At 42.2% G+C, this 12,406-nt stretch overlaps 1 protein-coding gene across 1 annotated transcript in view; it reads left to right on the forward strand.

Moving 5' to 3' along the window:
- The window catches only part of neto2a (neuropilin (NRP) and tolloid (TLL)-like 2a), a gene marked incomplete at both ends in the record, with an annotated part of 31,950 nt that overhangs the window by 3,342 nt on the left and 16,202 nt on the right, over positions 1–12,406 (forward strand). Inside the window, 4 exons of the mRNA XM_080730108.1 lie at positions 3,659–3,907; positions 4,881–4,928; positions 6,744–6,871; positions 9,362–9,590. Of these exons, the coding sequence (XP_080586234.1) occupies positions 3,659–3,907; positions 4,881–4,928; positions 6,744–6,871; positions 9,362–9,590 (654 nt within the window). The remainder of the gene's footprint in view (positions 1–3,658; positions 3,908–4,880; positions 4,929–6,743; positions 6,872–9,361; positions 9,591–12,406) is intronic.

Raw genomic sequence — 12,406 nt, forward strand, 5'->3', positions numbered from 1 at the left:
AGTTTGTAGTGATGCACTGTGAGCGTGTATATCGCTATCTAAAAGGACACAGATGCTTTCCTGCCTTGTTTTTGTTTTTTTTGTTTTTTTACTCTACAGGCTCTCCCCTTCTTTTTTTCCACCTCCTTATTTTTTTCTTTTTTCTTTCAAAGAGTACCTCCCACATGGCTTCTATAATCTAGTAGTTCTCAACCTGTGGGTCGGGCCCACCAGGGGGGTCCCCAAATTATTTGAGGGGGTCCCCAGATGATTAACTTAATGTGCAACATTGTTTTCTCTATCAACAGTAAACAAACCAACATAAAGTTTAAGTGTATAGAGGGTATATGCACATTTCTTAAGTGACAATTTAAGGACAATACCTCTAAAATGACAAATTAAACATTGGCCGAATTGTCAAATATTAGAAGCAGAAATTGTGAAAATAGCCGATCTACATGCTCACAACGCCTCGCGTTTTTTATACTGTATTGATGTTATTGACAGGATATGTGTGATGACATGGCTATCGACTGAAACATGCAAGGAGCAAGCTTCTGCCATGGAGCTGAGCTGAGCTTATAGCATCCATCGTTGTGTTATGAATGGCCTTAGATTGGGAATCAGGCTCATTGATCATCCATCTAAAGTGGGTAAAAAGCAATGCAGGCCAGATAAGAGACATCCTCAAGGAGACACTTATAAAAATCAGTTGATCTGATTTTCAATAGATGCACATTTCTTTATTCCCCCCCCCCCCCCCTCACATGTAAAATAAACACATTTCATGAAATGTAAAAAGAGGAGCATATTTTAAAATGTCAGTGGCAGACAGAGGTACAAAACAGAATTTACATAAAGCTCAATAGCTCCCCCTAGGGACAAAGCAAGGCTAGTCTATACCCTAAATACACTTGATCAGGGGTCTTCAAGTTTTTTTTTTTACAGGCCAAGGACCCCTTAGTAAAGAGATGGATGAAGCAGGGACACCCCCCCCCACTACATTATATATATATTAATATTAATAGTTTTTTATAGATTTCATAGATTGCTTCATAGACTTGTTTGACAGCAATATTATCGGTTTTATGTGAATTCTAGTTTTTTGTTCATGTGCATTTCAGTCATTTGAACAGTTAAACCCTCAATACTCGGCCTGCTCTTTATTCCCCTCTGCATCAAATCTCTTTGCAGAAAATTGCCGATCTTCTAACACAACAACATGTTGCACTGCAACGCGCTGTGAGCTTGTAGATCGGCTATTTTTGGTGAAGGTTCCCCCGAGAATAGCGATGCTAGGGTTCAGAGATTTCGTTGGCGCCTCCTGTAGTGACTCTGAGGACCCCTTAGGGTTCCCGGGCCCCCTGTTGAAGACCCATACGTTGCTAAAACTGCAATGACTACTGCAGAGGAAAGCTTACGGTAAGAGGCTTGCATCACAAAGGGTCTGAGAAGTGAGCCTATTATTTTGTATTATTTGGTCTTGAATGGCCTTTTTTTTGTCTTTCATCTCTTTCATCACTGGAAGCTTTACTTTCAGGAGGACACTCTTGCACAAAGAGAGGTATTCATTTGTGGAATAAGTATTAATCAGATAGCATTGTAGTCATAATTCATGGTTCATGCTGTTGATGGTGCCAGGGTCCTTGGTTAATCAGCTTAATTGGTAATTGTACAGTTATTCAGTCCTTCCTTGCCGCATCAGGATGTTTTTGTGCCTGTGCGTGTGCGTGCAGCACTCGGGTGGCGCAGTGATAACGTCGATGCTGACCCCCACGGAGGTGGTGCAACCGGCTGTGTCGGTTGTCGGGTGTCTGTGCGAACTAAATTGGCCCATGTTCAGGTGAGGGAAGCCAGGCGAGGATGGTGATACACTGATCCTTGCATGTATTCCTCCGGACTTGGGAGGCACCTGTCAGCAGGGAGTGTTGGGTGGGAGGAGGCTTTATCCTCCTGGTGGGGGCTCCTCACCTGGCAGTTGAGTCAGTAGGATACACAGGGTTCCCACGGTCATGAAATTCCTGGAAATACTTTGAAATTAGAAAAATATTTTTCCAGTACTGGAAACGTTTTGGAATTGATCAAGGGTCCTGGAAGGTCCTGGAAAAAAATTAATACCTCTGAAATGACAAATTAAACATAGGCCAAATTGTCAAATATTAGAGGCAGAAATTGTGAAAATAGCCGATCTACATGCTCACAACGCCTTGCGTTGCAAGGCGTTGTGAGCATGTAGATCGGCTATTTTCACATTAGAACCGTGTTATACAAAATTCCTCAACTCTTAGTGCTCGTCAGGGTGCCGTGTCCCCAATTAAAATATGATTATTTCAGGGGTCACAGCCTGAAAAGGTTGAGAACCACTGGCATACACTACCTGTCTTTGGGCATTGCGCATAGGAGTAAGCGACCTGTTATTGAGCTGAATTATTGTTATATAGTCCTGGAAATTGGGTTAAATATTCTGGAAAAGTTTTGGAAAAGTCTTGGAAATTAATTGGTAAAAATGTGTGGGAACCCTGGATACAACAGCAGTGACAATATAGAAATGGGTGTGGGGAGGAATCAATTGGCATAACCTCTAAATTGGGGAGAAAAAAGGAGGCAACAATAATTGGCTACTCTAGTGGAACACGCATGCTTGTGTCGCCATGAATTTGTACTCGACTTTATTTATAGAGTACATTTACGACGACCTAAGGTCGACCAAGGTGCTATACAAGGTCAGAATAAAAGCAAAACAGACAAAAAGACAAAAGCAAAACGGATCAAGACTTAAAATATTCCAAACTAAATAATACATTACAAAACAGGAGTAACATAGGGCTAAAAATAACATTAAAGAGTTGCAAAATAAAAATCAAGGCCAGTGTTTACACAATCAAACCGAGTTAAAGGTCAGGGAGAAAGAAATGAGTGTTCAATAAAGATTTAAAGTCCTCTGGCGAACGAGCAGAATGAATATGAAAGGGCAAGGTGTGTGTTCCTGTCCCAGACCACATCAAACATGAGAGAGCTTTTGCTCCTCTTTATGTGTAAATGCTGTGTAAATAATCAAAGTCAGTGTTTTTCACCATGACGTGAGGCCAGTTCTACAAATGCCTTCTAAATCAGCGGTTTTCAAACGTTTTCATACCAAGGACCCCCAACATGATATGTATTTGGCTGCGGACCCCAGCATCTGTTTTTTTTTACATTTTTCAAACACTTTAAAGATTCTTTCAAAAATGTTCAATAGCAGATGTAACTACAACCTTGCAGCGGTGTAAGCTTGTATCTGCTATTTTTTGAGAACTACCATTCCAAACCACCGTTCAAAATCCTACGATTCTGAAAAAGATATCGTCGTTGTTGGATGGAAACCGTGTATGCCCCAAGCCTTCCTTTTTGTTATTATTTGAGAAACGATTTAAAATAGTGAAAATAGCCAATCTACAAGCATACAATGCCTCACATCGCGAGGCGTTTTGTGCTTGTCTGAGATCTGCTATTTTCACTACTTTTGTGCGACACCTTTGTATAATGAAGGCTTTAATTTACCAAAAAGACATACAAATTTGGAACTTGGAGATATGAGGTTTCTGCCTGACAGTGACGAGTAATGTAATATTATTATATAGCTAAAATCTAAAATGACACGGTTTCAAAGGGTTAAAAACATTCCTTCCTGTCCCCCCAGCTCTCCCCAGGCAGCGCATCCAGCTGGTCTTTGATAAGAACTATTACATCGAGCCCAGCTTCGAGTGCCGCTTCGACCACATCGAGATCCGCGACGGCCCCTTCGGCTTCTCGCCAATGATTGACCGCTTCTGCGGCGGGAAGAACCCCGGCCTGGTGACGTCCACGGGACGCTTCATGTGGATCAAGTTCACCACCGACGAGGAGCTGGAGGGCCTGGGCTTCCGCATCAAGTACACCTTCATAGCAGGTACTTAGTGTTCTCTTTTCTTTCACCTGACCAAGTACACATTCATAGCAGGTACTTAGTGTTCTCTTTTCTTTCACCTGACCAAGTACACCTTCATAGCAGGTACTTAGTGTTCTCTTTTCTTTCACCTGACCAAGTGCACATTCATAGCATTTTTTTCCTTCTTTTGTAAAAAAAAAAAGGGAAAAAGATGGCTGAAACACATCAAAGTAGCTATTATACAGTACATACACACATGAGTTATACAAAGGAAATAAATATATATACAGATTGGAAAAAATATTAAAATGTAATTTCCTTTGGGCGTTTTAAAACAACCATAACTGCTCTAAATTCATCATAGTGGGCTAGATGAAAGTTGTCATCCTGTGCTTCAGCAGCATGAAAATGTATACATTCATTTTAAATAAATAAAACTAACGCAAAAGTAACGTTAAGTTTAATGCAGAAACTAATAAAGTAAATATTTACTTTTTGAGAGCAGTGACTAGTAACTAGTTGCTGGTTTTAAAGTAATGTGCCAAACACTGAGTAGCATATACTTTACTGTACCATACAGATTGGACAACATTTTATTCACTAAAGAAAATACATAATAACGCTTTACACGCACGCACGCACGCACGCACGCACGCCTGACATACATAATTTAAATATACTATATACCATACAATATACTTAAAAAGCTGCACATTCGCAGGCAGTTTCAGAACACCGTTTCCCATTATTCTCCCAATCCATGGTCAAACAATCAGAGCTCCCGAATCCGCGGGCGAGACGAATCCCAGGACATCTGTGTGTGTCCCAGCATTGTGTGACAGATATTAATGCCAAACAGACTGCCTAGTGCCATGCAGGCGTCTCCCTCCACACATCACCATAATGGGATCTTATCTGGTCTTTGCTGCTTACTGTAGCTGATTTTCTCCCGCCATGATGTGCTCCTTCCAATCTTTATTCCAATCATTTTCAGACCCAGATTTCCATCTGCACGTGGGAGGACTGCTCAACCCCATCCCAGGTAAACCCTTTCAATAATAAGCATCGATGTCGGGAAGAAACCTTGTGTCTTCTGTGTTTCAACTTGCTTTTTTTTTCATTTTTCATATACATTAAGGTGGAAGAGGAATAACAAGTAACGTCCTACAAGGGAGCTTGTGCTGTAGATCGGGTATTTTCACAGTTCTAAATTAATAATAAAAATAAAAAGGGAGAGGTTTTGGACTTACAAGGTTTCCCACCCAATAGTGACAAAATACCACTTTGTGTCTGATGCCATTTGAAGAGACGTCCCTCCGTGCTTTGGACTTTGGAGCTTGGAGGCTGTTGTGTCCAATGCTTGGCACACACTAACACCCGTGTCGTCCCTGTCGGGTGGAAACCTTGTATGTCCCAAAATAAAAACCTGTTCTTTTCAGCAAATTAAGAAAAAAAGAACCTGTGTTCCAATGGATCCAATGTATTATTTAGTCACAAGCATCGTTAGTACTTTTTCATCGGTCCAATCTTTAAGAAAAGACGCACACACTTTACCACTTTCGCGGTCGCTTAAAATGTATTTGAAGGATTTGCGGATCTATGAGCTCACAACACGACACGTTGCAACGCACCACTTTTGTGTGACACTGTAGTATGATGAAGTAATATAAATATAGTTGAAATATAGTACACATGTACCCTACACACAAATACACACAGAAAGAAACAAATCGTCACTGTCGGGCAGAAACCTTGTATCTCCAATTCACACAAGACTGTTGCACAAAATTGAATATAGCAGATTGGCTATTTTCACTAGTTTTGGACATACAAGGTTTCCACCTGAAAACAAAATAGTACATGTACACACTAAAACATTCCACACATCTGTTATCTCTCCTCTCCCCTCTCCTCTCCTCTCCTCCCCTCCCTCCCTGCCTCCTATCTCACCTGACCTCCCTCCTCCCGTAAATCCTTGAACTTCATCATTTTGTCTCCACTCTTCTCATCCTCCCTTTCCTGGCTTTTAATCCTTGCCACCCCTAACCTTCCTTAATCTGTTCTCCCTGCTTACCGTAACAACCTCTCCTTATCTCTACCTTTCTGATGCTTCTCTCTCTCTCTCTCTCTCTCTCTCTCTCTCTCTCTCTCTCTCTCTCTCTCAACAATATTATGCAATAATATGCACTGATATTCCTCTTGCACCTTAATGTCTATTATCACGAACAGTGTGTACCAGCTGCTATGCGCATGCTTCTTATGTCTAAAACCTCAGGTACTGTACATATACTGCACGGATGGATATGCTATGCTATGTGTAGATATGTAGATACCTTTTTAGATAGATACCCCACAACGGAGCTTGCACAAAGAACTAATTTCACCCACTGTCTTAAGCTGCGTCCAAACCTGGATGGTTCGAGCGGTGTGATTACATACAAAGCGAATGCAAAGACAAGACAACGCGCGACCGAGCACGGCGCGAAAGGGTGCGGTGCAAACAATCCGAAAGGGGCGGCGCAAACGGCGCAAACGGTCACCTTGCATCTTCGCGCCCCACTTGGAAAAATCCAACTGAAGCGACCTTCGGTTCACCCCCACTCTATCCATCCTGACAGCCAATCAGCGTTGATGTTGTCCGGAGACACAGACATGTTTTTGGTGTTTGGAGTTCCGGGTGTTTTGCCTTGATTCCAACGGGACATGATTTTTTTTACCAACGTGTCGTGGACCTGCGCGACCAAAGTGAAGCGATAGAAGCAGCTAGAATAGAATAAATAGCTTCAGGTTTGCACACAGCTTTACACCTGTAAACCTATGATGTGACAATAAAAAGGTTTCTCCCCCTTCTCTCCAGACTGCCAGTTTGAGCTCAGTGGTTATGATGGAGTGATTCGCTCCAGTCAGGTGGAGGAGGACGACAAGGTGAAGCCCGGAGACGCTCTGGACTGTATCTGGACCGTCAGAGCTCCTCCGCAGTCCAAGGTGAGTGGAGCGGAACACAGTACCTTGCAGCTTCACTGTTCTATCAATGTGTGACCGTCAGAGTGTGCAAGCGATGACGGACACGCTTTGTTCCTTATTTTTTCTGGGGAATCGATTGGCGATGCACATCTTCTTACAAGTTCAAACAGTTCATATCGTCGTCGTCGGGTGGAAACCTTCTGTGTCCAAAGCCGTTCGTTTTGTATTTGTCACTAAAATTATTTCACATACAATTTACAATTACAATTTAGGCATTTAGCAAGATAATATGTCAGTACATCAACAACAATATAACAATGCATAGGAATATCAATCTATAAAAACAATAACATAGGTAGACCACGCACCTTATCAGTAAAACATTTTTTTTTTTCTAAAACCTAAAAATGCTATCTAGCTTCATGTATGGGCATTGAGGGAAGGGGAGTGTTACAGTAGTGCTATGGGTTTAGGTGGAGTCTGAAGATGTGAGTCTTCAGTCCACGGCGGAAGCTAGGGAATGAGTCTGTAGTTTGCAACAGGGAGTTTATTCCACAAAAAAATTCCACATAGTGAAAATAGCCGATCTACAAGCACAATCGTCAGGCGTTGTGTGCTTGTAGATCGGTTATTTTCACTACTTTGTGCAACACTCTTGTATGATGAAGTAGGGCTTTAATTTCGAAAAAGAAAAAAACATACACATTTGAAACTTGGAGATACAAGGTTCCTGCCTGACAATGCCGATATACAGGTTATTAATATAACATACAAAACATGTACATACATGTAGTGAGATTCCATCTTCTTGTGGACATCTTATGGGCTTACCTGTTTCATAGAAATCAGGGACGCCCGGCAAGGGTTCCCTTCTTTGAATTGCAGGTAGTAAACAACCTAGGAGCAGCCCTGCTGTGCCTACTCTGTTTCATCAGTGGTATTCAGATGGTACTACTCTATTTGATGTGAGACGAATCCGGTTTTCAGACGGTATCGCTAGTCATTACACGCATACGCATTTCATACCAGAATAAGAAAACCAAACCCAAAAACAAAAACAAAACACAACACATTATACAGACTCCTGTATAATGTAATGATTGTGTTCCATTTCTATTGTAATGTTCCTCTTCCATCCTCTGGCCTGGTTTCTCTGCTGTTGCCTCTCTCCCATGGCTAAATGGGTCATCATCACACACTGGTCACCACACATGTACATAATGCACTCACTAAACTCACACACACGTGCACACACACGCACAGACGCACGCACGCACGCACGCACGCACGCACGCACGCACGCACGCACACCTTGATGCAGTATAAGGAAGGGCAGAATAATTGTGCTATTATCCATTATGCTGGTAAAACGTGGACCCTAGCAGTGGCACCATCAACAGCATGAACCATGAATTATGACAACAATGCTATAGGATTAATACTTGTTGTTTCACAAATGAATACCTCTCTTTGTGTCAGAGTTTCATCACATTGCTGTATATTTGTAACCTGACTGCTCCAGATGGTGGCAGCAGTGCGTATGCCTGCATAACGCTCTGCCTTACAATCTTGGATCGCTCGGGGAGACCCGATGTAAGGGGCTGTCTGCATGACGTTACACCCAGAATCCGCCTCCTGGGTTTCCATGTGGTCTGCAGTCAGACTCTATTGGCTCAGAGCCGCTCAGAGCCCGCCCGTAGCTGCCGCTGATTGGTCCGGCCCGGGACTTTACTAGTGTTATCAACTCTCCCTGAGGAATCTCAGATGTTAAAGGCAGAGCGTTATCCAGGCATACGCACTGCTGCCACCATCTGGCGCAGTCAGGTTAGTATATTTGTAGACAGGCAGGTAGACAGACAGATGTAGTGTCATAGCTGGAACAGCAGTAGGCTAAGCATGAAACACAGAAAAGGTGCAGGTAAAAGTAGGGGGATAAAAATAACATTTGAAATAAAATAATTAGTCTAAGAGTCTGACCCTGCTGCCATCCGCTTTCTTATTAGAAAATATATATTAACCATGACATACAGGAGTCTAGATGCTTGTCAGTGTTAGATTTCGATAGAGTGAACAAACAGTGAGATAAGCCGGTCCTGAAACGGTACCAAATGTGTTGGATCCGGTTCAGGACCCTAAACCTATACCTGTGCTGCTTCATGCAGTACCAGATGGAGCACTCCAGTGTAAATGTATAGACTCAGAGTCAGGCGGGTCCCTGCTTGGGGCGTGTCTGTATTACTACTGTATACCCCTACTTATAGGGGACACAATGAGTTTCATCCTGGCATTTGCCAAGGCACCAAGGCAGAACTGCCAGTCAAAGCGAAGACTGGACAATCACAGCGCGTCCTTGCTGGACATGCTTGAAGAGTCTCTTGGATAATGAAGTCAAAGATGTTGGCTGAAATGTTATTTGTGTCCAAAGTAACCACTGATACCCCAAACTACATAGTGCAGCTTTATGTTCACGTTGTGAACCTGTGGCTTCCTGTCCCATGTGTGTGTTCGCAGATCTACCTGCGCTTCATGGAGTACCAGATGGAGCACTCCAACGAGTGCAAGAAGAACTTTGTGGCGGTGTACGACGGCAGCAGCGCCATCGAGAACCTCAAGGCCAAGTTCTGCAGCACCGTGGCCAACGACGTCATGCTGGACAACGGGGTGGGCGTGGTGCGCATGTGGGCCGACGAGAAGAGCCGCCTGAGCCGCTTCCGCATGCTCTTCACCTCCTTTGTGGACCGTGAGTGACACATTCCTCCTTCTTTTTGTTACTCGCCCAATCACGATCATGGACAGAGGTTAACCACTTAAACCCAATAAGAACTGAGGCTCCGCGGATTCTACAAAATGCCTTCTGAATCAGTAGTTCTCACACTTTTTCGTAATTCAAAAATGATTCAAAAATGTCCGAACACTCACTTTCAACATTTTTCAAAACATTTCAAAAATAGTAGATGTACAAGCTGAGTTTGTATGTCTGCTATTCTTTAATAGTCAACACAAAAATCGATTTCTTTTTTAGGCAGTCCCTCAGGGATCTACACTAGTGTCTTCTGTTTTCGTGTTAAATATCTTCGCAGGCAATGGCAGATCTACAAGCTTAGCTTAGCTTGTAGATCTGCTATTTTGAGTTTTCCCTCAGAATATGGATCCCAGGGTTTCTGATGTGATCACATCAGCTTAGTTTGTTTTTTTAAGACATCGATATAGCTTTAGGCCCTTAGAACTAAAGATCATGGTAAGGCACTTTCTCATACAATGAGGATGAGTCAGTATCTCATTGGCTTTGCGCTCCATGATTTATTTCCAATTCATTGACTTTGCATCTAATTGTTGTAGAGGACTGCTGATATGGCTCTCTACACACTGAGTGCACTCTTCTGGGGTGTCAGCAATACACAGGCCAAATGTGAAGGCGATTGTTTGGGTGGTTCTCAAGACACACACATGCATATTGTCGCAATCGCTGGTGGAAACCATGTATGGCAAATCATCATTCCTTTTGTATTATTACAATTATTTTAAATAGCCGATCTACCACTTAATAATAATAATAATAATAGGACTACATTACAATTTAGAGTACTTTTCTGTACTCAAATTCGCTTACAAAACAGAAAACAAAATAAAAACAACTTTATTAGGAAAAGAAAAAACGCAAAGTACAGAAAAAATACCCACCATTGACAACTTTGAAATATGGCCATACGAGGTTTCCACCCGATATGCACCTACACGCAGAGATGTATGTAATTGGGACCGTTTCTTTTAGTTTTTTCTTGCTAAAAGCCATGGTTCAGAAAAGCTGAAAAAGTTTGTTTTAAATAGACCTGGCAGCACCAGCATGAGTGCTTTCCCGTCTGAGAGTTCTAAACTTTTTGTGCCAACGACACACACACACACACACACACACACACACACACACACACACACACACACACACACACACACACACACACACACATACACACAGTCACACACACACACACACACACACACACACACACACACACACACACACAGTCACACACACACACACACACACACACACACACACACACACACACACACACACACACACACACACACACACACACACACACACACACACACACTGCCAGCCATGGCGTTGTAGGGGGCTTTGGGCCTTAAGTCACTCTGTTGATTTATGAGCACCTAATGTTCTGTGTGCATCAGCAGCCACTAACTGGCACTAAAAGGCTCATGTTCAGCAAGGGAAGATAATTTGTTTTGTGTTCAAAGCTCAGAGATCAGTGTTGCCAGGTTATAAGCAACAAGGTCCTTGAAAACAAGCGCCAAAGAAGCGACTTGCGGCTTTTTGAAAATAGCCGATCCGCAAGTTCCCAACACGCCACGCAGCAATGCGTCGTGAGCTTGTAGATCTTCTAAATAAATAAATAAATACAAATAGTGAAAAAAATGTCAGATGGAGGTCTGCGGTCAAATGCATATATATTTGAAATCTCTATATATCGATTGAAAACTTTATTCATATAAATTCATACACAAAAATCCCCAAGGGGCTTGTTTCCATTGTGGTCCATTGTACTCAATTCTTAATACATAATCCATACAATACAAATACAATACGATACAATATGCATTGGAATAAAACTCAGTAGCATCATAAGTTATATTTACGTAGAAAGGGGCGTTGGGGCAGGGGGGCAGAGGATGGCTGTCCTAAAACAATTAGGAAGCAAGCCCAAATAAGCAACTACACTTTAGAACAAGGGTCTTCAACAGGGGATTCGGTACCCCTAGGGGGTCCTCAGAGTTACTACAGGGGGTCCTCCAAATCTTTGATAGAAAGTTCTTTTCTCAGTTTTCTTATATTAACCACTTGAACCCTAGTGTCCGTATTCTGAGAACTTTAGACAAAAATAGCTCACAACGCCTACAGCGCGAGGCGTTGTAGATCAGCTATTTTGGCAAAGAGGTTTGGTACAGAGGGTAAAAAGAGCACACCAAGTACAGAGTGAAAGGTCAAGTTACGGTTCAAGTGGTTAAATATTTGAAAACACAAATTGACATGAATCCAAAATACACAGATATTTGTGCTGTCAAACGATGAAACTGTGGAATCTATGAAAAAGTTGTGGGGGTCCCTGCTTCATCTCTTGCTCAACTAAGGGGTCCCTGGTCTGAAAACGTTGAAGACCCCTGCTTTAGAAACAAGACCCAAAAACCACAACCCGTAACTACCAACATTTACAAGCAACTTTACAGAAGATCGGCTATTTTCACGATTTAATTTCAAATAACAGTAATGATAAAAAACGAAGGGTTTTGGACATACAATGTTTCCACCTGACATTGACAATATGCTCTTTAAAGTTTTCACATAAAAGTAGCTGGAACTACTATGACAGAAGCAGTTGTGCTGTTAACACACCATAATATATTTCATTTCATATTGATATTAATTGCCACTTACTCCTGCATATTTTTGCAAACCCTGGGTGGAATGCTAATGGTGTTTTCATCGGCAGAACCCATAACCACTGCAGTCACAGCTTAATGGCCTTTTAAATT

The sequence above is a fragment of the Nannobrachium achirus genome (assembly GCF_963921795.1).
Source record: "Nannobrachium achirus genome assembly, chromosome: 7".
Lineage (NCBI taxonomy): Eukaryota > Metazoa > Chordata > Actinopteri > Myctophiformes > Myctophidae > Nannobrachium > Nannobrachium achirus.